The 26,343-nt window shown below is 51.9% G+C and overlaps 9 protein-coding genes across 9 annotated transcripts; 6 read left to right on the forward strand and 3 right to left on the reverse strand.

The window, feature by feature from the left end:
- Positions 1–991: 991 nt before the first annotated feature.
- On the forward strand, positions 992–3,011 carry PpBr36_07776 (uncharacterized protein; the record flags this gene model as incomplete). The annotated part of the gene is made up of 5 exons (XM_029894911.1): positions 992–1,199; positions 1,315–2,171; positions 2,245–2,351; positions 2,451–2,594; positions 2,735–3,011. 5 exons carry the CDS (start codon positions 992–994, stop codon positions 3,009–3,011), a joined length of 1,593 nt encoding a protein of 530 aa, XP_029748249.1.
- Positions 3,012–3,580: 569 nt separating this feature from the next.
- PpBr36_07777 (uncharacterized protein) lies at positions 3,581–5,172 on the reverse strand (the record flags this gene model as incomplete). Its single annotated transcript, XM_029894912.1, has 6 exons — positions 3,581–3,822; positions 3,894–4,034; positions 4,135–4,175; positions 4,418–4,634; positions 4,691–4,821; positions 5,006–5,172. 6 exons carry the CDS (start codon positions 5,170–5,172, stop codon positions 3,581–3,583), a joined length of 939 nt encoding a protein of 312 aa, XP_029748248.1.
- Positions 5,173–6,400: 1,228 nt separating this feature from the next.
- On the reverse strand, positions 6,401–7,240 carry PpBr36_07778 (uncharacterized protein; the record flags this gene model as incomplete). Its single annotated transcript, XM_029894913.1, has 2 exons — positions 6,401–6,952; positions 7,040–7,240. The coding sequence occupies 2 exons, from the start codon at positions 7,238–7,240 to the stop codon at positions 6,401–6,403; spliced, it is 753 nt and encodes a 250-aa protein (XP_029748255.1).
- Positions 7,241–9,670: 2,430 nt separating this feature from the next.
- On the reverse strand, positions 9,671–10,828 carry PpBr36_07779 (uncharacterized protein; the record flags this gene model as incomplete). Its single annotated transcript, XM_029894914.1, has 1 exon — positions 9,671–10,828. One exon carries the CDS (start codon positions 10,826–10,828, stop codon positions 9,671–9,673), a length of 1,158 nt encoding a protein of 385 aa, XP_029748254.1.
- Positions 10,829–12,390: 1,562 nt separating this feature from the next.
- On the forward strand, positions 12,391–13,450 carry PpBr36_07780 (uncharacterized protein; the record flags this gene model as incomplete). The annotated part of the gene is made up of 2 exons (XM_029894915.1): positions 12,391–12,844; positions 12,918–13,450. The coding sequence occupies 2 exons, from the start codon at positions 12,391–12,393 to the stop codon at positions 13,448–13,450; spliced, it is 987 nt and encodes a 328-aa protein (XP_029747811.1).
- A 1,743-nt stretch (positions 13,451–15,193) lies between these two features.
- Positions 15,194–17,614, forward strand: PpBr36_07781 (uncharacterized protein; the record flags this gene model as incomplete). The annotated part of the gene is made up of 8 exons (XM_029894916.1): positions 15,194–15,204; positions 15,415–15,533; positions 15,780–16,074; positions 16,167–16,232; positions 16,325–16,727; positions 16,773–16,918; positions 17,038–17,451; positions 17,545–17,614. 8 exons carry the CDS (start codon positions 15,194–15,196, stop codon positions 17,612–17,614), a joined length of 1,524 nt encoding a protein of 507 aa, XP_029747812.1.
- Positions 17,615–18,762: 1,148 nt separating this feature from the next.
- Positions 18,763–20,085, forward strand: PpBr36_07782 (uncharacterized protein; the record flags this gene model as incomplete). Its single annotated transcript, XM_029894917.1, has 2 exons — positions 18,763–18,930; positions 19,141–20,085. The coding sequence occupies 2 exons, from the start codon at positions 18,763–18,765 to the stop codon at positions 20,083–20,085; spliced, it is 1,113 nt and encodes a 370-aa protein (XP_029747813.1).
- Positions 20,086–20,951: 866 nt separating this feature from the next.
- Positions 20,952–22,319, forward strand: PpBr36_07783 (uncharacterized protein; the record flags this gene model as incomplete). Its single annotated transcript, XM_029894918.1, has 1 exon — positions 20,952–22,319. The coding sequence occupies one exon, from the start codon at positions 20,952–20,954 to the stop codon at positions 22,317–22,319; it is 1,368 nt and encodes a 455-aa protein (XP_029747814.1).
- Positions 22,320–22,811: 492 nt separating this feature from the next.
- PpBr36_07784 (uncharacterized protein) lies at positions 22,812–24,696 on the forward strand (the record flags this gene model as incomplete). The annotated part of the gene is made up of 3 exons (XM_029894919.1): positions 22,812–22,999; positions 23,118–23,439; positions 23,542–24,696. 3 exons carry the CDS (start codon positions 22,812–22,814, stop codon positions 24,694–24,696), a joined length of 1,665 nt encoding a protein of 554 aa, XP_029747815.1.
- Positions 24,697–26,343: the final 1,647 nt, after the last annotated feature.

Raw genomic sequence — 26,343 nt, forward strand, 5'->3', positions numbered from 1 at the left:
TGGTTGAACTCGGGGGGGGGGGGGACTTTTCAGCCGTAGAGACAGTGACAGTGACAAAGCTTATAGTCATTATGACACCGTTCCCCTTTGCAATCACCTCCGCCAAAAGACGGTTTTAAAAATGCCGAAGGAAAAATCCAGCAGCCAGGCGCTAATATCTGGGCAGCGGAGACATTAGACATCAGCCCTGGCCGGCAGGTGGGGACCCTGCACGAGTCAGTTTCCTGACGCGGAGGAGGTTGTCTTGTGATTGGTCTCGACCACCAACCAGACTCCTCTCCTCCTGGTTGACTTTGCTCCAGGAATATTCTACCCCAGACGGTCGTCTCCAACATTTTCCCCTCACAACCAAGGCATGAATCGTTTGTAGTCCCATTGCCTATACGCCAAGCTATGCAAATCCACAAAGGAGGCCCGGCCCCCCCATGGGGGTGATTGCTGGTTGTTGGGCGATGTCCTGCTCAATACCGGCTGTACTTCGGTCCATTCGTGGCTTGGTAACCTATGAGCTGCAGCATGTCCTTCTGAGAGCTGAACAAAGGATCCATATACCCCAGTTCAAGCGGAGAAGAACGGGATGCGATGGTTGTCAATTGGGTTTTGGCCCTGATGAAGGTGCCGCCGTTTTGCCGTGGAGGGATCTCAAGAAGACGACCGCGATGATGGGTGGTGCATGCCAGGCAGGGGCTTTGGGACTTTAAAAAGCTGCTGCTGCTTGCACCCGGGTTCTGTATACATGACCTCTCTGGCTACGACATTCCTCTCTTGGCTTTCCGGTCTGTCGGGCTGGTCGACTAATAAGCTTCTGTCTGTTTTTCTTTCTTTCTTTCTTTTTTTTTGTACCTTAATTCCTACTTGACCTTGTTTTTCCTCTCCCCCTGAGGATATTGAAGTACAACTTGACGGCAAACAGCACATCGGACAGACACACAGACACACAGACACACAGACACAGATACAGATACAGACAGACAGAAAGGCTTGAGACAACATGTCCTCGGCCACCGAAAAGTCGGTCGGCCACGAGCTGGCCAAGGTCCTGCCAGATGATGGCATCCCGTGGTGGAAGAAGCCGCATTTGATCAAGCTCAACGGCTGCATCTTCTTCCTCATGTTCTTTACGAGCTCTAATGGGTTTGATGGCTCCATCATGAATGGCTACCTGGCGCTGCCACAATGGCGTGCCTTTATGCACAACCGTACGTGAGGAAGAAACAAACCACCTAAACTCCCTTACCTGACATGATACTTCCCAAAGACCAACGCTGACGTCGGATCAAATACGTAACCAAAAAAAAAAAAAAAAAACAACAGCCCAGGGCGCCTGGCTCGGGTTCATCAACGCCATCTACTCCCTCGGTGCGGTCGTCGCCTTCCCCTTGGCAGCCATGGTCTGCAACCGCTGGGGTCGCAAGATCGGGCTTTGGCTCAGCATCCTCGCTGCCTGCGTCGGAACCGCCGTGCAGACCGCAGCCCAGGACGACAAGAGCTTCATCATCGCGCGCTTCATCATGGGCATATCGCAGGGCCTCTCGATCGGAGCGCCTCTGCTCATTGCCGAGAACGCATTCCCGACGCACCGCGGCATCGCGTCGAGCTGCTACAACTGCGGCTGGTACGTGGGCGCCGTCATCGCCGCCTGGGCCACCTTTGGCACCCGCAACATGGAAGGCGATGCGAGCTGGCGCATCCCGTCGGGCTTGATGGCCCTTCTCCCGGTCCTCATCACGCCCGCGCTCTACTTTATCGACGAGAGTCCGCGTTGGCTTGTCAGCGTCGGGCGTGCCGAGGAGGCGCGTGCCAACCTGGCCAGGTCGCACGTCGGAGGTGACATTCACCATCCGCTCATCGCCTTTGAGATGTCTGAGATCGAGGAGACCATCAGGGCCGAGCAGGCCGCCAAGGAGACCACGTCCTGGGCCGACCTGTGGGCGACCAAGGGCAACAGGCACCGGCTGTGGATCACCATCACGCTCGGCTTCTACGCCCAATGGGTCGGCAACGGCGTCATCAGCTACTACCTCGCCCTTGTGCTGCAGAACGTCGGCATCACCGGCGTCACGGAGCAGACCCTCATCTCTGCTTGTCTTCAGATCTGGAACCTGATCTTTGCCACCTTGGCGGCCTTGTCGGTGGACAGGGTTGGCAGGAAGTTCCTGTTTATGCTCTCGGTAAAGAAAACCCGTCTAGCCTAGGCCATATTTATCTTCTGCAACGATTTGCTGACATGCTTCTCCTGGGCAGGGATCCATTATGCTCGTGTCCTACATTACCATCACTGGATTGTCTGGGTCCTTTGCCGAAACGGGCCATGGGCCGACCGGTCTGGCAGTCGTTCCGTTCCTATTCATGTTAGTTCGGCCCCTTGGCAATCATTTCCTGCCTCACGTTTGCTCTCTTCTAAAAATCACTGAGAATAACACACTGACTGACCTGACCCCGATATGCAGCTACTTCCTCGGCTACGATGTCGCATTGACGCCACTTGTCATCTCGTACACCGTCGAGATCTGGCCATACCAGCTTCGAGCCAGGGGTCTTGCCGTTTGCTCCTCGGTAACCCTGGCCGCCATCTTCTTCAACACCTTTGTCAAGTAAGCTCATCGCAGGCGCTCTTTTTTTTTTGCTTTTTCTTTTTCTTTTTTTTTTTTTTTTAGGCTTTTTGCTGCTATTGTCTTGCATGGGAACCACGAAAAGGACAATGGCTGACTGGACACATCTCATCACCCCACAGCCCCCTCGCACTCGACGCCATCGGCTGGAAATACTACTTTGTGTTCCTCGCCATCCTTATCATGATGATTGTCGACGTGTGGTTGACCTACCCCGAGACGCGGGGCCGCACGCTCGAGAATATTGCTTGGCTGTTTGATGGCGAGGAAGCCCATGTCGGCATCGTCACTGCCGACCAGACACTCAAGAACACCGAGTCGTCCGAGGCCGAGCCCAGGGTTGCCGAGTTTGAGGACGTCAAGTCCCAACATGGCGCGGATAGCGAGAAGAAGGTTTGAGCGAGTGAGCGTTGAAGGGCGGGCTGCTCAGAGAAAAGTTCGTGAAAGGATAGAGGCCCATAGGCAACCTTGGGCAGACTATGGCCTTGGGGCCTAGGATATCTGTCGTATGTATACCGGAGCGTAGCCTCTTCATCCTCCATGAGGGGCTCCAATCGCATCCTAGGACATCTATATATCGCAGTATTGATGTGTTCATGGCTGCGTTCTGAAAATATTGCTCAGAGGCTATGGGACGGCAAGCATGGCTCTTCCAGCACCTACAACAAGCTGACTGGATACCATCAGATCACAAACAGAAACACCTTCAGAACCTTGCAAGAATTCGACGCTTGTCCAAGACGGGTCTAAACTCCTATGTATTGCCGTTGTTTTGTAGAAACACGCCGTTGGCAGCCATGAGTCCTGGGTGCAGTCCGTCGGAGAATAGGTAAAGCTTGTATCCTACGTAGCGCTAGATACCATCCTGGGGTTGTTGGTCGTAAATGAAAAGATGACATGGGCGACAGATTCAGGCGTACAAAATTCTCATTCCTGGACGCAGCCTTTTAAGTCCAATCCACTTTTAATCAAAGCTCAATGCCATCAAGCACCGCCTTCCTTACTGATTTGACAGATGGCTCATAGTACCAAACCGCGCCGGGGGTGCTGGCGCAGCTGGTGACAGATCCAGTGGCGTTCAAAGGGACAGTGTTGCCATCTTGGGGTCGGCCGTAGGCATGAGCATAGTACCATGCCTCCGACAGGACAGTGCGACCATTGTCAAGGCTCCCTGAACCAGCGGCAGTCTCATTGTAGCGTGGTCCCGAACCTGAGGATTTTGTTTTTTCTGGTCAGGGATCGCAAAGCATGGAATAAGAAGAGAAAACGGCAGGGGCTTACAGGCGATATATGGAAGAGCACCGTAGCTGCTGGTCAGGGCGGTCTGGATGGACTTGAGCGAATAGGCCGTCGTGTTGGAAGGTACAATTCCGGCCGAGTTCAACCATTGCCAGGTCGGGGTTCGGCGATAGTACATAATGGCTTGGCAGGGAGGGAGAGAGTCAATGCCTTGATGTTGATGATGAAAAAAGGGATATAAACGGCTATAGTCAGCTCACGTACCAGTTTCAAAGAATTCCACCACTTCCTGATTTTTCTGGTACTTTAGTCCATAGCAAGGGACTAGAAGCATTTGTTAGCACAATCGAAAGGAGAAAAAAAAAAAAAAAAAAGAAAAACAATACAAATGGCCTAAGAGATTTACTTGCCGTCAAAGGTGGAGAAACAAGTTGCCTAGCACATCACGCATTAATTATTCACCATCTAGTCAACAGTCGACCAACTCGGCGGTCCAACCTACATGCCTGTCAAAAACTTCAGTTTAGCACAATGCCCTGTTGAGGATTAAAGGGGCCTTGGCTTACTTGGCAAATTCGTGCTCCCAGAACTCGTAGCTGGGCTGTCCCTGCGCGACCCAGTACGTGTTCATGTACTCGAGGAGATCATCCCGGCCAAAGTCCTTGACAAATTCGGCGATGCTGGAGCCATTGTAGGCGGGCACCTGCGTATTGGGAGCAGGCCAGTTGGTGACATTGGGAGAGGGGAAGCGGTCGTATTGGCGTGTTAGGTCGCAGTACTGGGCTGTGGAGGGAGGGGATTAGACGATGCCAGTTGAGAATACGCGTAAGAGGCCCTACTGTATGATCCGTTGCAGAAATCTGGCCACAGCCCATGAAGCGTCCAGGTAGACTCGGGAAGCAGCTGCCCCTGGTCCTCGAGACCGGTGTACGTGTTCCAAAACTGGGTGAAAAGTAGTAGACCACCGAAGCTGGAAAGGTTGACGAGTTAGATTGGTTGGTCGATTGATTGGGAATCCGAGATATATATAGTTATAGTATCAGCCGGCAGTAACGGATCATCAAAAATGGCCAGTGTTGGTCAGCGCAGCGCAGCGCCTACATAAATGTCACAAAGAAGGAAAAAAAAAAGAAGGAAAAAATATCCAAACTCACGTCTCGACGCAGCAAGAGTCCGACACGCCTGGTACAGCCTTGGCAGAGCACGAAAGCACGGAATTGGAATCCTGAATGGCGCAGGTATGATTGTTGACGGATGTTTCGGGATACAGCACGGCCGATGAGAGACGGGCGGCAATCGCCAAAACCATGAAAAAAGACATCATTCTTGCAGCGGGGTACCGAAACACCGTGTGTCGTGTGGGAGCCTAGCCGACGACTTGGCAGCTACGTGAAGGAAAAGTCGGACAGGGAAAAAAAAAAGGCATAACTTGACTATGGCCAGCTATTGGCAGCCAAAGGGGCTAGCGAGTGCTTTTAGGCCGCTGAGAAATTGGGGCCCCCGTAACGAGGAAAAGTCTGCAAAGCTAGTATCCCGGTCGAACGAATCAAATACCTTTTCGCCCCAAGGCGGTGTTGTTGGTGGAGCATTAGAGACCTTCCAAATTTGGCAATGCATCCGGAGTTGAACGTGGTTGCACAATCTATCGATAAAATGCATCTTGACGGGCTGTGGAGCCTAGCGAGGCGCCGCGTCTTGATATAATCCACGCCTGTAACAATGTCTCGATTTTGCCACAGAATTAATCATTATAACAACGTCGTAGCCCACTTGCATAGTACGTAATCAAAGCCTGCAAACATCTCAATGGAGGTTATGCGATAGAATGTCACCCCTTCTGCTCATCGATGTTACGAATACTGGGGAAACAGAGGCTTGAGTGGAATGTCTCCACGTCAATAGTTCACCAAAACACATGTGTAAGGTCTAGGTGTAGGATCTGTTACATGGCGTTGCAATTACTTGTGCTGCCAATTTTGGGATGTTGGCAGGGAAGATCCTGCTGAGCCTTAAAGAAATGAAACCCTACAATTCTATTGGGCGTAAGCCGCCAGAGCTTTGTATTTGTGAGCTTTGTGGTTCAGGTCTGGTTGCTTTGACCAAGAACTGGCGTTATACACCGCAGGCCGACTACTATATCAAAGCCATTATGACTCAGTCCAAGTTAATTCGAGCTTGAGTAGAGTGCCATTATCGAGATACCAAACTCCAGAATCCAATAATTTTGGAGTTTCACAAGTTGCAGCTCACATCTTTATAGCTGAGAGGGTGGAATCGAATCGTTATTTGTTCATACTTCCTCGAAACCACGAGCGTGGATGCATGTAAGAATAGGCAACTCACCCGACCAGGCCGGAGCCTGGCGGAAGAGAACCAAAGACTATGAGTAAAAGAGCAAAACAAACGCCGCACGCCCAACACCGTGATATTCATGTACAATCCAGCCGGTCAAGAATTCCCATCTTCTTGCATTGAAGCAATCCACCTCCAAGTTGTGGCTGATACCAATCTTGAGGATAAAACATCCCGAGCATTGTGGTCAAGGTAGGTTAGCGTCTAACACGCGTCTGAACCTCTGTCTGCTGGTTCTTTAGAACCTTTGTGGTCTTTTTGGTCTGGGAAGGAGGACTCTTGAGGACCTGAGCATAAGTCCTCTGCGTAGTCGCAGGTGGACTAGCAGGGACCCCTTGACCGGGCTTTGAATTGAGGTAGCAGACGGTGTTTCTCCGCCCCAGCTTGCCCAGATCCCTCTTTCGGTTGCAGTTGTTTCCAGAACTAGAAGAAGAACCTCCCTGGGCAGTAGGAGGCGGGCGTGTGACTGTTGATTGTACTCGGTTATTCGCACCCGATTTCGCAAGTCGCAAGGCTTGGGCTGATTGATCATATAACACTTTTGCAGTTTGTTGCTCCTGATAGGGACCTGTGAACAAGCTGTTTACGGGGTTTTTCTTTGCGTTGTTAGCCCTTGTCGCGCTTGCAGCATCTTGAGCGGCAGCCATCTGGTCCTGGCCAGCTTTCACTAGCGAAGATCCACCGTGTTGTTCTGCTAATTTATCGATTTTGTCGGAGTTGTATTTGCTCTCGGTGTTCAATACCTCGGCCTTTGTAATTTGCAGCAAATCCAATTGTTAGCATAGATTATTGAGGATACTAAAGGAGAAGGAGCTGGATAAACTCTTGATACTTACATTCTTTCGGTACTGTCCTTGAACTGCTTTACCAGCCGCAACGGTAGCACCAACTGTAGCACCAACTGTAGCTGCCGCAATGGTGCCCTCTGGTGTCCCTCCAGTACCTTCATTGATACCATCTGCCAATTTTTGGGGCGCATCAGCGGCAAAAGCTCCATGGAGCGCCGCAGCGAGGATAAGCGAGACAGAGAAGCGCATTTTGAATTTTTGCGTAGAGAGACGGAATACTTATGGGGAGACGCTTGGTATAAATTGTGAACGCTTGTTCGAGCTTTAAGGGGGTGGATGCACGGAAGTGAGGTCAAATAATTGATCGATAAAAGTTAGAAGACGTAAAAATGCAACAAGTGTAAAATATAAACAGAGAAAACCCAAGAAAACCCCAAACAAACAAAGGAAGTAAAAAGAAATCGAAAGAAGAGGCAGAAATATGATGATTGAAGCTGAAGATGATGGATGATGAGGGAGGACAAAGAAGGAGACAGGGACGTGGCCAGAGTCTCTTTTATCATGAGAACCCATCACCATCTTACTATACTCCAGGCAGTACCGATATCCCCTGAGGCTGGAGATACTGTTCGCGTAGGTTGGCTTGCTAGCATCAGCCTCCCGTGCTATCACTCAAGAAGTTAGCGTAGGGTAAGCAGCACTGTAGCAGCCTGCTGTAGAATGGGCGGGTCTGTCCACCTTGCTCGACCTGCTGGGGTGCATGAAATAGTTGCGGACTACTGTACAGTACATTATGCTTGGTAGTAGCTTTACTATGGGTGTAAAAGGTAGGATTGGCCCAGAAAAGGCAGTGTAATTAATGCTTGCTCGGTTGCCTAACAATATTTGTCTGGAGAGGAGGTGGGGAAGACCATGGCGTGAGAAGGCTACAGCTGGATTTTCTGCCGCATATCCGGAGCGGAGGGACGGGTGCAAAGACCCCTGTGTTACAGGACCAGACCCATAGTGCAATCCTGTATTTGTCCTGTATTTGGGTTTGCTTGAGAGGATTTGAAACGCTTCACGCAGAAAAAGAAAAACCCACAGATATCTGCCTCGCTGAAGTTTTTGGCTGTCGGCCGAGCGAGGCAGAGACGAGCCTTCGGGAGGAGTGTGACAGACATCACTGATACTCGAAAATGGTTGTTGTTGATTTATGGCAAGTGAAACCCCTAGGCAGTACCTATGCAGCTTCCCGGAATTGCTGGGTAGGGGGCTAGGCTTTCGAGATGCTAAGCTGTGTAGAAGATTCGTAATCTTGAGGATTGACGAGCTACCGATCTGCAGGATCTTCTTTTGGAAAAGAACAAGTGCTCACTTCGGAATGTCTCCCCCAATGACTTGGCAATTTCGGCGCTAAAACTGGGTCAACCTCGCAGGATTAACGTACCTTGGCCTGAATGAGTGGGCCGGAGCTACATAGACGAGGGACACGAAAAGACCAGGCTTCCGGGCATGATAAAACAAAAGCTTGTCTTTCCTGACCTAGACAGTTGGGAGGAGTGTTATCCCTCTATTGCTTACAGTAAATGGCTGCCTTGCATGCGCAGTGAGGGCGATTATGGGGACGAATTTCCCAGATATGAGATCCTTTGCCCTGGCAATCTAAGTTTAGCCCAGCTTCAATCGTAGCCAATCTGAGCTAGTTCTTATCCAGCAGGCAAAACCACGCGGCAGCCAAGGGCACCTTAGTCTGGGGTTGCAATGTGCATCTCTGTTCCAACCCTGTTTGAATAGATTGTCGACGCGGTTTGATATATCAAAAGGTTTGGGGCGAGTCAGTCGCACGCAAGAGCCGCGACATAAGCAGCAGCACGAGTCAGCCACCAGCGCGCATGGCGCTAAGCTTAAATGAACCAAACACGAACCCTCCAGGGGGTATCGTAGCAATATGCAAGCCATGGGATCTTGTATGTCAAGACAGTTGATCGTAGTCGTCACCCATTTCTGGTGGAAAAAAAAAAAAAAAAAAAAAAAAAAAAAAAAAAAACAAAGACGGCGGAAAAAAGAGGGCATTCGCGATCAGACCACAAGAGAAACTCACATTCAGGATCTAGCAGTAGTCTAGATTCTCGACCCCATGCAGCCAAGAGTCCAAGACATACACCAGCCCCATCGTTCCATCGCCAAGCTGTCCACTGGTTCAGTACTTGATGGAGGCATCGCGATCGCATGCGTGAATCCTTTCGCTGAATTACTAGTTACATTCCAAATAAACCGTTCACAGTAACCATTTAATACATTCCCATCACTTAAATCAAGAAAATGGCTTGTTGCTGCCAAGATCAGACACTGCCCACTCTCTCCACTGCAGTGTATGTAGTGGTAACAATGACCGCCGGGAAAACAGGGGAATAGATGGCGGCCAGCAGCAGACTAGCGCCAAATTAAGCGCGCACATGGCATTTAAATCTAATTTAATTTTCCTTGGCGATTTCTCATCTTGTTTCACCCGAAAAATCCCATGTGTGCGGCACAGCAAGTCAAGTCACCAGCAGCGATCATCAGACGAAGAGAAAAAAAAACAGAGCCAAACACATGCATCGGAGATAAAGAACAAAAAAAAAGATAAAAAAACAACTTTTTAACATTAAAATCAATTCTAATCTATGTGACTACGCACACATCTCTCTGTAAGCTCTAGTTGTTGTTGCTGCGCTTCACTTTCCGACGAGCGGCCCGCGATGTCTTGGGCACGTCTGTCTCATTTTTCGCCGCCGTTTCTCCAGGTCCGTTAGTCGCGGCACACGTCGCCATGACGGCAGGGTGGACAATCTTGCTCTGCTCCGGCACCGGGTTGCAGCCGGGCAGGCTGCCAAGGACCCCAAAGACCTTCTCGTCGACCTGGGGCTTGTTGACGCACTTCTTCATGGCGTCGCCCTTTTGCACCAGCCCGTTGAACGCCGAGCACTGTTCGACAGACCTGACGCCCTCGTTGCAGTCCTTGATGCCCGCCTTGAGCACCGCCGTGTCCCAGCCGTTCTGGAAGTCGCCGTGGTACCCATAGCCGGTCGGGTCTCCGTGAGAAAAGACAAAGGGCTGCGGCTTGCTGGCGTCGTTGGGGTCCCAGTACGCGTCGAACTTGTCGACCTGGTAGATGACCTCTGAGAAGAGCGTGATGAGTCGCTTGGGGAACCCCGGCGGGCAGAGGCCATTGTCCACGCCCGAAGGGTAGGCCACGTGGCTCCTGTGGTCCGCCGAGTCGTTGTCCTTGCCGTTCCAGCAGGCCGGGAAGTGGATCTGCGCCCGCAGGCCGTTCTTGCACCTCATCTTGGGGAGGTACGGCGTGGACGGCGTGGGCTCACCGCGCAGGCACACGAACGATACGGCGCGCGTCTGACGTTTGGCCTGGTCCGTGTCGTTGCGCGCCTGCCGAGCCAGCGGTTCGCCGGCCAGCATTCGGAACCCCTCGGGGAAGGGCTGGAGGCCGTTGGCGTACTCGGGCTCTCTCTTGTCGTGGCGGTGGAGGTAGTAGATCAACGACCCGCCCGAGTTCTTGACGGCGGCGAAGCTGCCATTGTCGAAGCGAAAGAAGAGCTGCGGGAACCAGTAGTTGGAAAGGTCCTTGGTGACGCTGCACGAGGTGCAAGTCGACTTTTGCGTCTGCTCATATGTCGTCAGGTTGGCAGAGAAGGCGTTGCCTCCCATGACGGTGTGGACGTGCCGAGCCGGGATCTGTCCTGGGGTTGCGAGTGGATCGATGCGGTCGACCACGACGGGGTTGCCGCAGTTGAGGATCCAGAAGGCGTTGGCACTCGAGGCCAGCGCCAGCGCGGCAAATTGTTGGATAAGCTTCATGTTGATGGTGGTGATGATAATTTCTTTTTTCTTTTCTTTTTTTTTGGAGCAAATATCTTGCAAAGATAAATAAAGGAGAGACTGAGAAGAGAAGAGCTTGATGTTGAAAGCTGGTTGTGCTGAAAGTTGAAAGAGAGGATTTGGTGTTATATTATTATATCAAAGAATATCACTGCGATTTTTTTTTTTTTTTTTTTGTGATCAGCTGCTGTGCCACCAGTTACTGTGCCTGCCCCTGAATGCTGTGCCTCGGATTGATGAGTTGGGTGGACGAGTACTAGTCTAGACATTGTCTCGGTTGGTATTAAGGGGCTTTTGTCTTGGGTGGCACAAAAGTAAGGGAGGCAGCTAAGAAAAATACCAGTCAGCACGTTGATGAAGAAATCACAATCAGCATGTTTCCTCGTCAGGCAAACATTTCGGACGGCATCTGCCTTGTTTCCCACCCAGGCCGGATGCCTGGCTGGGTGCCGTAAACCAGGGTCAAGACATTCCGCGCGCCCTTGGGCGTTGGTTGAAATTGTCCAAGAAACAAACTACGCGCCTGGAAGCGACGGCCCTAACGTCTCAATGACTAATTTAGGCTGCCCTGTACCTGTGGCGCCTAGCTGAGAATCGACTTGGCGACGCAACTGTCATGGTGCGACCATATCGAGGTACTTGTAATTAGGAGCTGGAATCGAGTAGATGGATTACGGACACGCGCTGAGGGTGTGGCGACAGTAAGCTGAGTTGGGGGGGGGGGGGGTTGGTTAGTTATTTTTAGTGACGACCGCATGCGTCTTGAAGGGTTAGGGTTCACTTCTTTTGTTTCGCTTAAAAGCCAGCCTTGCCTTCACACTGCATCCTTTGTGCAGCGATTGGTAACTATGGAAAAGAGAAATTCCCCAGGTTACTACTGCTTTGTTGTGCCAAGTTGTATTTATCTCGCTTGGCCCAGCCGACCGCCATGTTCTCTGTTCTCTGACCACTTGTGACAGTGCAGTCCCACCCACAGATGGCAGTCACAGTCAGTCAAGCCGGTGAATCGACTCCGTCCACCCAAGAGATTCAATATTTCCCAAGCGTTTGGATTAGGTTATTCGGAGGGGGGACAATCAGTATTACCAGGAGAATAATCCGTCGATAGCGTGCCGGATACCCGCGAATATTTACGTCATTTCATCAATGTGGAGCAGACTAGTGTCTTTTTGGATCTTGGCTACGGGTTGTCACTGGCTTGGCAACTCCCCAAGAGCCCGTGACTGCCATGATATTGACGGTGAACGGTCAACCCAAGAACTTGGTCATGAGAGAGAAAAATTCATCGTGGAGCAAGCTGGTGGAACTTTTTGATTGCGTGTTGCCAAGGTTTCCCCCTTTTGTTTTTCCTCGCCATGTGGCTACCACCGCCTCATAAAATGTGACACCCAACCGTCGAAGACAAAAAAGGTGGGAGAGGATAGAGAAGCAAATGGCGGCTAGACTAGTTCTACCTTTCGTCAGCAGCCGTTGAATTTGGAAGAGCTGAGGACACCCAAAAAGAAAAAAAAAAAAAAAAAAAAAAGGATCTGCCCGCCACGATGGTTTACTGTCGGAGCATTATAGCCGCCGCCCTCGTGGCGAGCGTCGCCCTCGGCGCCACCACTTCGACGCCATCTGCAAGGGAGTCCGCACAGCCCTCTGCCACCGCCGCCCCCGAGCCGAAGGCGTTTGGGCCGTCGAGTGAGTGCCACAAGTACCACATCTTTGCGGTCCGGGGAAGCAGTGAACCGTATCCGGGACGGATGGGCCGGCTGCTCCAGTCGCTGTGCCAAGAACTCGGCGAGGAAGACTGCGGCTATGAGGATGTTCAGTATCCGGCCAACTCGAGTTACGATGGACCGGGTTTGTTCTGCCAGAGCGCATCGACGGGGGCCAGAAATGGGCAGCGCCAGATGAAGGAGTATTCCGAGCGGTGCCAAGATTCGGGCTTGATGTTGCTCGGATATAGCCAGGGTGCAAGTGTTGCCGGGGATATCTTGGGTGGCGGTGGCGGTGAGTTTCTTTTTTTTTTTTTTTTTTCCTACTCTTTACAAGGATCACCGATAAACTAACCACCCGAGTCTAGGCTTTATCTATGGATGCGAACAGCCTGAGAACCCACCGCTCAACCGGACCTCACGGCCGGGCAGCAAGGTCATTGCGGCTGTGACTTGGGGCGCGGTCCGACACACGGCAAACCAGACGTATAACCAGGGAGAAGGATCATCGTACGACGGCATTCTGCCTCGTTCCGGTGAGCAGCTTGAAGCGCTCAAGCAGTATTCGAGAATCTATCGTGACTGGTGCAACTACGGGGATGCGGTATGTGCCGTTGAGTCTCAGAAAATCGCAAGCGCAGAAGATGCCGACCCCCTGCCGCACTGGAACTACTTTGATGGAAACAACAGCGATTCGGCCAAGGAGTGGATCCTGGACACTGTCAGGAATGGTGGCGATACCTCGACGGATGATGAGAAGTCAGAGAATGACGAGGTTTCGTCTCAAGGGAAGCCCGAGCCTGAAGACCAGCAGGATTCGGGCGCCAATGAACGCAGGATCCAAGGCACGACGTGGGTGGCTTTGACGTCGGCAGTTTTGCTCTCTGTCTGGTGTCTGTAATCAATCGTAATTAGACTCGATCTAGAACTGTAGCATAATGACTATTCACAGAATCATGCAGCAAACCTATCTGCTTGTTGTANNTGTTGTTGCTGACGCACTCACGCAAATGAATGGTTGGTCAGCCCCCTTACAGATTTGCACCATTGAGCGTGTGTGTCCATTGAGCGTGTGTGTCTCCTACCACCCCTAATTCCTCCCCCCCAGAGCTGACATCCAAAAAGTAGAGTCTCATAATGCCTGCTCACACCCACTACTCAACCAAGCCTCGCTGCTCATATTTTCCTCGCCCCTGATTTTTGTTCGGGAAATCCAGCCAGCAAGATCCGACAATCTCCAGAGATCCAGGTGAGCATGGCCCAAGATATTCAAATTTATTGAATTCACCGGAGCCAGTCCCAAAGTACTTCCGAGAGGTCGGTGCTGTGATTGTGTAGCCCCCAGATTCCAGATTCAGTAGTAGACTTTGTGCACCTCCAGCCCTTGTAGGTAGGTGGTGTATGTACCCCCTGAGTACTTGATCTGTCTTGTGTAAGCATCTGGTGTTTCCCAAAGTAAAGCCACCCATTTCGACAAGGCAGTGAGATTTCTTTTTTTTCCCTCAAAGGTCAGCTCAAGTCAAAAGGAATCCAGATAGTCATTCGTCTTTTCCCCCTCGCGTTTGCGCCTTCATCCCACCCGACAGACAACATCGCATCCGTTCAATTCCCAAACATCTCGCCTGCATTCAGGCTATGCAGCTTTCTGCAGTGCAGCACAACTGGCGCAACTGCCGTGGTTGGTCAGCCTTTGCTCCCCATCAAGACCCGGGGGAAAACTCTTCAGCAGCAAAGTCCACTGGGTTGAATGCAGCAAGATAAACACGGAGCGAAAGCAACCGCCACGCCCCCACCCCGATCGTGAGGGCCAGCTAATATCCCTCTCGGACAATGCCACCACCCGCCCGCGGATTCAGCCGTTGACTCAAGATGCTGCCACCGGCCGTAGATTTCAAAATGTACGGCCTCCTTGGCCACCTCACCGACGACCGGTGTCTCTTGACGGACGCTATTCGTCGACGGAATTTGTGTAGGCAACAACCATCAGGCGACGCTGCCAATCTCTAGAGGGAGGCTAATTGGTCGACCAGAGAGGGAAAGACTCGACAACGCATACATGTTTTCTCGTCCTTGTCTCTCGCCTAACCCTCAGATTGGCCTGAGACATGGTGGCGGCGGGCGGCGGAATGCTTGATCCGGTGGTATCGTGAACCAGACGAATATTATTGCTTCGCCTGGGAGCACAATTCCAGCTTGGGCTGGAGAAAAAAAAAACAATCTTTGTATTACAAAGATTCCGTAGCAGATCCCGGAGTTCGGGGTTTTGGGATGGAGAATCTGCAGTCGTCCGGGTTCGATGACGATGAGGATCAAAAACCCAAAAAAAAAACTCTTTTTTTTTCCTTTTTTTGTTCTGAACCCGGTTTTAGGGGCGATCGGTTAAAACGGTTGTTTAGTTCGAACCGGGTTTTCAGAATGTCTTTAAATGTGATAATGCATTGTTCCGTCCTACCCCCAAGGCTGGTACCAGGCTCTTGTTTGTTCGCCAAGGAGACTCTCAGAGTTCGCAGCTATTGCTTCGGGTTCATAGACTCCTGGTTGTCAAAACTCAAAAGTGCGGCTCTGCGTTTTGCAGTGTTTTATTTTTTTCCCCCATCATAGCAGTTAATGAAATAAATGCACCACTGACTCTTTGAATTGCTGGATGGACTTGTAGTAGAAAGAAACAGCGATGCCCAAGACACGCAATAGTTTTCTCTGAGGCGATAACCACCCCCTGCCGGAAGTATATTCGAGAACTAAAGGTTCTGTCGGAAGACATTTCAAATGTGGGTGGTATGCTTTCCTCCTTCTCTCCTGAGCTGACCTGTCACCTTTGACGACCGCAAAATGTCGTGTGCTAGGGACAGAGACTCAGAGACATAGTGAACCGGATCCCGGAGACAGATTCCGAGTGCCCGGCTGCGACCCACACCCGACGCAGGCCTCTCCCACTCGGGACTCTGACGAGGTGAATAGTAATGGGACACGAAACAGGTCTCTGGGTAAGGATAGTCATTCACCCTTGTTTGATTCAATTCCGACTTCGACTCGCAGGACTGTACCTGCCTACCTAGGTTACTCGTTTTATAGTGGTTGCGCACTTGATGTCTCTCTGTCGCCTATATCATCTGGGCCTCGCACCCAGCCAAAAGAAAGTGTCTTCGATCTCTTTGTATCACATATGTCTCTGACAAACTATCCAATAACTTTGATCCCATTATTTTTCATTACTCTACTCTGATACCTAGACTATCAGATGCATTCAACCTTCATCTCACTTAGCACTTGCCTCCTTGCAATACTCCTTTTGATCTACAAGTTCTGCACAGTTCTGTCGTCCATATCGGATAAAGAGAGACGTTGTAAAACGATGAGCGAAAAGAGCATCACATCTGATACTGCCCTCAGACTGGCCAACCAGTTGAAGGGCCAAACGCTCGTGGTGCCCAACCTTCTCAAGGAGCACATGGCTTCTTGGCCACAGGGATTAATAAATGAGCACTATGAAAGACTGCAGCATGTGTTCAATGGCATACTAGACTGGTGAGTTAAACAATTTACCGGCTTGGTTCAATGCATCCATTGTTGCAGACCTCAGGAACCAAAGCTGACGTCAGTCATGTCGTTCCCATCAGTCACGTCCATGATCTGAAATACCGCCAGAAGCTCAAGGACAGCGATTTTGCCATGTTCACCTCAATGTACGGCAGGCCTGTCACATAGCAACCCCACTCAATATCAAAGAGGGCCCCCCTAATGGTTTGCTGACACGAAGTGTGAATAATCATAACAGATGGTGGCCAACAGCGAAATGGGAAAACCTCTACATCGGCGGCCTCCTTACCATCTGGGCTTTCATCTGGGATGACGCCATCGACATGGCAGAGCAGTCTCTTTCGGCGGATTTCGGCCGTGCCTGTGCCCACCGTCGCCAGACCATAGACTACATTCGGTACTACCTCGACGTCGAGGATGGCGACGACCTCGATCCCCAGAGCCTGTGGCAGCCGCGCAGAGTCATGGGGAGAATCGTCAACAACGTGGTTGACTGGCTCGGGTTCCGCGCCCTCCCGCCGCCCTGCCCCTCCGGTGGTTGCGACATCTTCCGGGAGCTGGGAGAGAGGCTGTGTGCGAGGTGGGACAAGGGCAAGTATAGAATATCTGACAGAGAGACTGAGATGAACAGGGTCGATGCGGTTTGCTGACATGGGACGAGTGGGTTTTAAACAGGAAAGAGGCAGCGAATGTTCCGGGAACTGCGCGACTATATCATGTCCACGGAGCAGGAGCAACGAGAACGGCTCGAGGGCATCATGCCGACATATGAATCCTATGTTGAGCAGCGCTTGTACACGACGGCATTTCGAAACTTTGCCATTGTTGGCTCGTAAGTGTGTTTCAATTGTGTACCCCCACTGCGTGGTGAGCAGTCACATGTGAGGTCACCAAAACAGACTCAGGCGTGAAAATGAAAGTGACACTTGTTGACAAACCCGGCGATGATAGTCTGTGCGTTGAAACAGACATTCCTGCCGACATATTCAACTCACCAGAGATGGAGGTTGTGCTCCAAGAGGGGAACTGGATAATCATCATAGTGAACGATCTGCTATCTTTGAAAAAAGAGATGGCAACGCACTGCATGGGCAGCTTGATTCCGGTGCTATACAACCACCATCACCATCGCCTCAGCCAGCAACAAAAAGAAGACCCTAATCTCCTCGAAAAGATCGTTTCCAGACTGAATGCCGAGGTTGCCGCATCGGTCAAGCGACTGGACCGGGCTGAGGAGAGTTTGCTGCAGATGGCGGACAGTGGCAGTTGCTGGAAAACTCCTGGCGAGGTTGTCAAGTTGAGAGAGGACATCAAGACCTATGTAGACATGATCCGAAGAACTGACACCGGAACCTGGGAATACTCGTGAGTAGACCAACCAGAGCACAGGCATTGTTGGTAAACACAAAAGACCAGGATGGATATTTGCTGACAAGGATTTCATTACAAAAAAAACAGATGTGCTGTAGATCGCTACAGGATTCAACAATGCGTGCAGGAGGATGGATCGGTCTTGATCCCACTTTGAGGCCAGCAAGCCCTTGGTTCCTTTTTGGTTGTATAATTCAATGTTTCCTTGATTCAATATCTGGTTTGCTGCGCCATTTGTGCTACATTTACGGTTATAGCGTCACCTAGTTGTTTGGGCGTTCACTGCTTGGGTTTTGTGAGTCTGACATATGCAGCGGGATACCTTCAGATGGTTAGGTTTGCTGCTCTTTCTTTCTCTCTCTCTTTTTTTTCTTCTGTATTTTGAGGCGGTGCTGGGTAGGCGTTTTGAACAATGGTTAGTCTTGGTGGACTCTTGCTCTCTCACATATAAATCTTGGAGTCAATTTTAATTGGATGAACCCTTGTCTGGTTTGCTGATTCCGCATACCTTGAGCCATCAATCGATGTCGGCGCACTGACCCTCGGCGGGAAGCACTGCCACAGCGCACAGCTTTCTGCAGCCGAGCTGAGTCACCTCCCCAAAAGAAAGCCAAAAAAGAAAAATGCCAAAAATAGAGCAGAACCCCCGCACCCAAAACGCTCAGACGTATCCACCGCGGGACCAGGTGCCGGCGTAGATGATCGACGTCTCTGGGTGTGTCGCACCAACTGCGCTCGCTCACAAAAAAAAAAAAAAAAAACATTTTGGTGGGGCGAACATCCGCTTTTTGCTTCACTCAACTCAATTCTCTGCCAACGGTCACATCGCGACCAAAGGGCGGGCAGGCTGTGCAAGTGCAATATACTTGCTGTTTTGGTCATACTCCAAAGTCGGCCGCGTTCTGCTACTTAATCGCGGCGCGCACCCAAAGACCGCGGAATCAATTAACCATCCCAACCAAGTCCAGCAACCAACCGCAATCGCGAAGCCATGGTCATACAACTAGGGCGGCTTCGGCGGGGCTGCTGAAGACAGCTCGCTTGCCGTAGAGGGTTATTATGTTGGGTTGATTTGCCTCCACGTTGATGATTGTCAAACCATCCAAACGCGCGCACCAGATATATTTGACTGTGCATGGTGCCTCGAGGCCTTCTTCCGCTTTCAATTGGGATACAGTCCGCAGCTCACATTACTTCCCCGAATTGGCCAGTCTTGGTCCCGAAACGGGATTGCAACTACGTTACGATCAACGCACAAACAAGCCGCCAGCCAACACACACCGGATTGGCGCATCCGAGGCAGCGATGGCTGCCATACGGCGTTCAAACTCGTCTAATATCGGCAGGCTGCTCCTCAATGGCAAATACTCAGACCTGCTGCTTCGGTGCAACGGCATTGAGTTGAGAGCCCACCGCGTCATCGTCTGCACTCAATCGGCATGGTTTGATCAGGCCTGCAGTGGCGCATTCCAGGTCCGCTTGCTTTCCTTCAGTCTTCCTGTCTCGTTGAGCTTCTATTCTTTCCCGGCCGATCATGGCCCACGGCGAAGAGAGAAATTCACATTTCCTAGGCTGTCATCATGGCAGAATTCCACCTTGCTCCCACCGACACAAAAGAAAGAAGAAGAAGAAAAAAAAAATCGACGTCAAATACAACACAAGTTAACGCAAACCCATCCATAGGACGAATACGAGCGCATCATTGACTTTCCCGATGAGCGCCCCGAAATTCTATACAAACTACTAGAGTTCCTGTACACTGAGGACGTCAAAGACGTCGACTTTTTCGACAATGGCCAGATCATCACTCGAGGCCCCTCCAACTCGTCTACCTCTTCATCTTCCAACCGCTCCATCGCCGGCGGGGGCGGTGGTCTGGGATTTCAGCTAGCCATTGCTGGCCTCCCGCCGGACGAGCACGACCATTCGTACTCGTATCAGTGCCACAGCAATCAACCCCTCCGCCGTCACCACTCGGTCCTGACAACCCGTCGGCCATCCACATGGACCCCATCTCCTGTCACACCTGCGTTCGTCTCGCCCACCTACAGCCCTTCACCACCACCACCCGCTAGTGCGACGCCAGCGACGACGACGACGACGACGACGGCGGCGGCGACGACTGCCGCGTTCCTGACCTCGCCTTGGAACGAGTGGGCGCACCTGCAGCAGTCTGGAGCAGGCACCGAGGGCAACGCCGCCGCAGCGGACGACGAGGGCCAGGACGCCGTGGCCACTCTGTACACGTACCTCCGGCTTTACGTCGCCGCGGGGAGGTATACGATCCCGCAGCTGGGCGGGCTGGCTCTGGACCGCTTCTCCCGGATTGTCAGAGGTCACTGGATGACGGTCGCCTACTGGGCGTCGGACCATCGGACAAGAGACTTGCTGACGGAGCTGTTCGAGACGACGGCCGAGTGGCCGGAGGACAATCTGAGGAGGCTGGTGTACGATCTCGTGGCGGGCTGTTATAGAGATTGCAGAAGGAATCTCAGGGACGTCATGCTGAGGTTCCCCGAGTTTGCCGTTGGAGTCCTGGATCGGCTGGCCGAGGCTGGGGACGGGGACGACGACGGCCGGCGTGGGATAGAGAATATGAGGCGGCTCACGGTTCTGCCTCGTTGTTAATTTTCCAGACGCTATCTTACGTGGGAATATTCTCAAGGTCTTGTCCTCATGTGCGTGATTTTCTGTCAAACTGCCTACGTCTCGGGACTCGGGGGTATGCAGGTCTTGCGTATGCGCACGATGGATGTCACCTTGGTCACCATGGCACAAGGGCTGGGATGGCGCTATTGACTAGAATTAGCCGAGAGATGGGTAATACCAATCAAACCCCCGATGTAAGTTTAATCGCACGACCAGAAAGTGGCCGTGTGAGCCCGGTATACTGAGGATTAATTGAGTTCTTTGTGGTCTGCTGCTTGATCAGGTCAAGTCCTGGTCTCTCACGGGCTCCAAAAGCGAGGATTTCTTGGTTGTGTTTCTTCAAGATCGTATGATGTTGATCTTGTTCCTAAAACTGGGGCGATGCAGGACAGACCCGCCGTATTTGGAAATTCGAACCCCCCCAGAACCCCAAGGATCCCATTATGCCATAATGATACATAGTAGTGACAAATGTTTGAAGCGGAAGGTGGACGATTTTTAAAAAACATCCGATCTTCACACCACCTACTTCATCAAGTAGCTTTCCTCAACAAGCAAAACATGTGAACACAGTAAGAGTTCTGGTCTCGTTGGCGCAACTTTGGTCCAAGTCGCATTGTACCCTAACCCTGCCATGATGTTGAGATGGAGCCGGCGTCTCGGCCTCGGCATAGACACTTGAGATGATGCGGGGAACCCTGCCTTGACTGGTGGGCATATCTGCTCCTCCATCAAGGTTTGTTTAGGTAGGTGAATGATGGAGACGGGCAGGCAGGCAGTCACTGGCAAAACCTCATGACGAAAAAGAAGCTTTCAGTTGCCCGAGTCTCCTCAGCCTCCGAAAAATGAACTTTGACCTCCCAGACGACCTCGAGGCCTTCCTCGGCCGCCTCGACGCCTTTATAAACAGTCAAATCCTCCCTCTTCAGCACAGGGACGACAACAACCGCTTCTTTGACTACCGCCGCGAGGCATCCCGTACGCAGTGGGACAAGGGCGGCCTGCCGAGTGCGGAATGGGAGGCGCTACTCCGGCAGGCGCGCCAGCTGGCGGACGAGGCGGGCTTCCTCCGGTTCGCCCTGCCCGTGGAGTACGGGGGCGCGGGCAACGCGCGGCAGAACCTGTGGATGTGCGCGATCCGGGTCTTCCTGGCCTCGCACCCCGTCTACGGCGGCGGGCTGGGGCTGGCCAACGACCTGCAGAACGAGCACTCGGTGGTGCTCAACAACCCCATGGTGCTGATGCTGCACCACTACGGGAGCGCGGCGCAGAAGAGGGAGTTTGTCGAGGCGGCCATCAGGGGGGATTTCGTGGCCACCTTTGGGCTGAGCGAGATCCACCACGGGTCGGACGCGACGCACATGGACACGACGGCGCGGCGGACCACGCTGCCGTCGGGCGAGGCCGGGTTCGAGATCTCGGGGAACAAGCGGTGGCAGACGGGCGCGCACGCGGCGACGCACCACCTCATCTTCGCCCGGACCTCGGGGGCGGCGGGGTCGGCAAGGGGGATCACGGCCTTCGTGGTGCCGCGGGACGCGCCGGGGCTCGAGGTGGCGTCGTACGAGTGGACGCTCAACATGCCGACGGACCACGCCACCATCACGCTGACCAAGGTGGCGGTGCCGGCGTCGTGCGTGCTGGGCGACGTCGACGACGGGCTGGCGGTGGCGCAGACCTTTACGCACGAGAACCGCATCAGGCAGGCCGCGGCGTCGTGCGGCGCCGCCAGGTTCTGCATCGACCGCGCCGTGGACCACGCGCGGTCGCGGCGCGTGTTCGGGAGGCCGCTCGCCGTCAACCAGGGCGTCCAGTTCCCGCTGGTCGAGCTGGCGACGCAGCAGGAGATGCTGCGGCTGCTGATCCTGCGGACCGCGGCCGAGATGGACGCGGTCGAGCGCGAGTGCCGAGGAGCAAAAGGTCGCAGGCCGTGGGTGGAGATGGAAGAGAGGCTGGGCCACCGCATCGCCATGTGCAACTACTACGCGAACCGGCTCGCGTGCGACGCTGCCGACAGGGCCATCCAGGTGTTTGGCGGCCAGGGATACGGCAGGCATCAGCCGTTTGAGCACATCTGGCGGCACTTTCGGCGGTACAGGATCACCGAGGGGAGTGAAGAGGTGCAGATGAGGCGCGTGGCCGCCGCTTTGTTTGGGTTCAAGGGGTCTGGGAAAGGGGCTGGTGGCGATAGGGAGGCGAAGAGCAAGTTGTGACGGGGCAGAAAGTTGGAGTAAACAGCAAGACGACACTTGAATCGAAGCTTTTTTTTTTATTTTGGCTTGCATAATCAAGGCAAAATGTCCTTCTGTGGGCCAGGATGAGGAAGCCAGCACCATAAAAAAAAAAAAAAAAAAAAAAAAAAAAAAAAAAAAAAACAATCAAGTCGTTATGATTACGGTGTTGCATGTCTGCTACGAGTTAATTAGGGCTACTATGGCATGCCGAAACGAATACCAAGGTTTGGGATCAAAAGGACAAGCTCAAAAGTCTACCTCATCCCGGTGTTTGTAAAGCCTATACTATTGGGCGAACCCTTGTAGCATAATGACACTAATCAAGGCACAAGGTTTTCCCCCGCCCCCAAGTTCAGAAACTTAATTTCGGCCCTACTAGTTTGTGACAGCAGAGATGCAAACAGCCGTTAATCTTTTGCTGTCTTTCCACCGTTTCTTTCTCTCTTTCTTTCCATGTTGTCCTCGCCCATCATGACATCCCCTGATGCCATCGAAATAGCGTACACGCCAGTGCCCAGCGGGACCACAGGAGATGAGTCTCTCGAATCAAAGGCGCTTGTAGACAGCGTGGCACACGACGCGGCTGAACAGCATGACCTGACGGTCCGGCAGGCCATCAAATGCTACCGCTGGGCCATCTTCTGGTGCCTGGCGGTCAGGTATGTCTATCGTCTACTCTCGAGCAGCTCTTGCTCGCGTCTCAACAGCGACCGCCGGAAGCGATGAAAACCGTAGAGATGCTCACCAAGCCCCCCATCCCCATCTACGCCGATAAAGCATGACCGTCATAATGGAAGGCTACGATGCCAACCTGCTCAACAATTTCTGGGCATACCCGACGTTCCAGAGAAAGTACGGCAACTGGGTCGGTGTCAGCGAGACCACGCGTTCCGGGTACCAGCTCACGCCGGCTTGGCAGGCCGCGCTGGGCAATGGTGCCGGGATAGGATCTTTCTTTGGGGCGCTTGCGGATGGATATCTGGTCCGTCGCTTCGGTCCAAGAAACACCATCTTGGGTGCTCTCGTTGTCATGATCTTCTGCGTCTTTGGCGTCTTCTTTGCCCAGAACATTGAGACTCTTCTCGCTGGACAGATCTTGGTACGTGTGTTCGGCCGGGTCCGGGGCTCTGTGGGAGGGAAAGAGACATGCTAACGCAAAGATATTAATAATAATAATTAAAAAAAAAAACAAAAAAAAAAGTGCGGCCTTCCCTGGGGAGTCTTTGCTAGCTCGTCCCCTGCATATGCGAGTGAACTCCTCCCCATGAAACTCCGGGTCTACTTCACCAGCTGGACCAACATTTGCTTCATCATCGGCCAGCTCCTTTCCGCTGGGGTCCTGAGAGCCTGTCTTGTGCGCGACGACGAGTGGGCCTACCGCATCCCCTTTGCCCTGCAGTGGTTCTGGCCCCTGTGGCTCATCCCGCTGCTCAGCTTCGCCCCGGAGTCCCCCTGGCACCTTGTCCGCAAGGGAAGGCATGAGGAAGCCGAGCGCTCGCTGCGGCGCCTTCAAGATGCCGACGCCCCGCTGTCGACCCAGGAGACGCTGGCGTACATTGTCCACACCAACAACTTGGAGCAGAAGCTGCTGTCGGTCGGGACTGGATACAGGGACTGTCTTCGTGGGGTTGAGCTCCGCCGGACCGAGATCGCCTGCCTGAGCTTCGCGGGCCAGGTCCTGTGCGGGACGGCGCTGGCTTACAACGCTACCTACTTCTACGAGCAGATCGGCTTCCCTGCGTCGCGCATCTACAATCTCAACCTCGGCGGCTACTTCCTCGCGCTTGCTGGCGCTTTCTGCTCGTGGTTCCTCCTGCTGCCCCATTTCGGCCGCCGCACGATATTCCTCTGGGGCTCGGGGGTTATGTGCCTCCTGCTGTACCTTATCGCGGTTTTGACCTCGTGGAAATCCCAGCGGGGCGTCGCCGAGACCCAGGCCTACCTGACCATGGCGTGGAAGTTTGTCTATCAGCTGTCGGCCGGCCAGCTGGGCTGGGCAATCCCCGCCGAGGTGGGCAGCACGCGCGTGAGGCAGAATACCGTGGTGCTGGCCAGGAACGCCTACTACCTCGTCCACATTGTGGGCAACATCCTGCAGCCCTACTTTATGAACCCCACGGCGTGGAACGTCGGCGCAAGGACTGGCTTCCTCTGGGGCAGCACCGCCTTGCTGTTTTTCATCTGGCTGTTTTGGAGACTTCCCGAGACCAAGGACAGAACCTATGAGGAGCTGGACATCTTGTTTGCCAAACGTACGCCCGCAAGAAAGTTTAGATCGGCAAAAGTTGATGTTTTCGGTCACGAGGCGCACGAGTTGAAGGCCTGTCACCCCCCAGATTTAGATACAAGACACTAGACCAGATTAGATGGAAGTAAACTAGACCAGTCTTCCAGTCACTTGTCCGTTTATCTTTAGAGATTATGATTGTTAATTAACTCAATTTCAACGAAAATAGCAAACAGGACTAGCAAGTAGACTAGGGCTTCAAGATTGAGGGAGCCGGGAGGCAGCAACTTCTGGTAGGGTGATTGTTGATGTGATGGCTTCCTGTGTTTTGTCGAGCATGATTTGAATCATGTCAGTGCCCGCCTGTTCAAACATCCACTAGAATAGTAGGATTGGTGCAATGATACCTCGAACATATATATCTCTCATCAAAAGCCGCTCTGAAGAACTGTCCGCAGGACACAAGCTGCTTCTTGTACATGAGAAAGGTACTGTCGGAGCAAACCACGACTACGTTTCTACAGGACTGACCGAGAATTTTTTCGCATCCTGCTGCGGGTAAAATACGTACTTGACATTTTGTAGCTGGCAAGCTGGCGGAGTTGACGACGATAGCACACAGCCCGCGTCTATGGAAACCCGCCCCCGAATTCTTGCTGGGGTCTACAGATATTTATACGGTCCTTTGCTATTGACTTTTCCTCATATTTTTCTATGTGCGAGGGCTCATTTTGTGTAGGAAGGCGTCAAAGGAGCAACAATGCCGTATCGCCTCCCTCCTATGTCTATACACCGCCAAGATTTCCCAACACCAAGAACAGAAAGTCTGCCTTCTAATTAAGCTTAGTGTGCCACTTTGGAGCATACGTGTATGCCTATGGCACGTGCGCATTTTCGAAATCGATAAATCCGGAGGGTAAAGAAAAAATGGGAAAGAACAGAGAATTAAAAGTAGGGTTGCACTTGAAATAATTTACAATCATTTGGAACACACTAGAAAAAGTGAAAAAAAGTAAAAAAGGTAAATAAAGTATATAAAGTAAAAAAGGAAAAAGAAAAAAAAAATATTAATAGCACACTATTTATTAGCAAAAGCGATCCATCCTAGTATCCAAGTTACAAACCCACACTTATAATTCGTACAGTAGACCAAAAGCCGTTCGAGAATCAGTCTAAAGTCACCGAGAACCAATTACAGAGACACTGAAAAGTTTGTTATAGTCACAGACCCCACTTGGCGGGCCGATGATTTTAAATATAACTTTTTTTTTTGTTTCCACATTATGCAATTGCAAAATATTTACCCAGTCGTACGGGAATTGTAAAATGTATTAAAATGTTCCTATCTTCACTTTGCAACCTAGTTGTGTCCGAATTTCAAACTCCTTTTTCACTTGTTTCATATTTTGTACCTTTTTTTGCAACCCATATAACAATTATTAAGCACCACAACCGTTTTTTAGCTATTTTTTCAAAAATAAAAAAGCAACACTCTGTTATATTTATTGGTTAATTTCACCAACTGCAAAGATGGTTTCTTTCGTCTTACTCCAGACACTTCTTTTTACAACTGTTTCTTTCGCCTACACCAATGATGTGTATAACGATTATTATCGGAAATTTAAAATCGACTTTTCAAACGACGAGATCAAAAAATTGGATTTGAACAACCAACATGTGATTTCCAAAAAATGGGAGGATTCTTTTCTAAAAATACGGACAACTGAAGACTGGACTAGAACTGGATATCACCATTGGACTCGAAAGGGCGACTAC

The sequence above is a fragment of the Pyricularia pennisetigena genome, chromosome 1 (assembly GCF_004337985.1).
Source record: "Pyricularia pennisetigena strain Br36 chromosome 1, whole genome shotgun sequence".
Taxonomy (NCBI): Eukaryota; Fungi; Ascomycota; class Sordariomycetes; order Magnaporthales; family Pyriculariaceae; genus Pyricularia; species Pyricularia pennisetigena.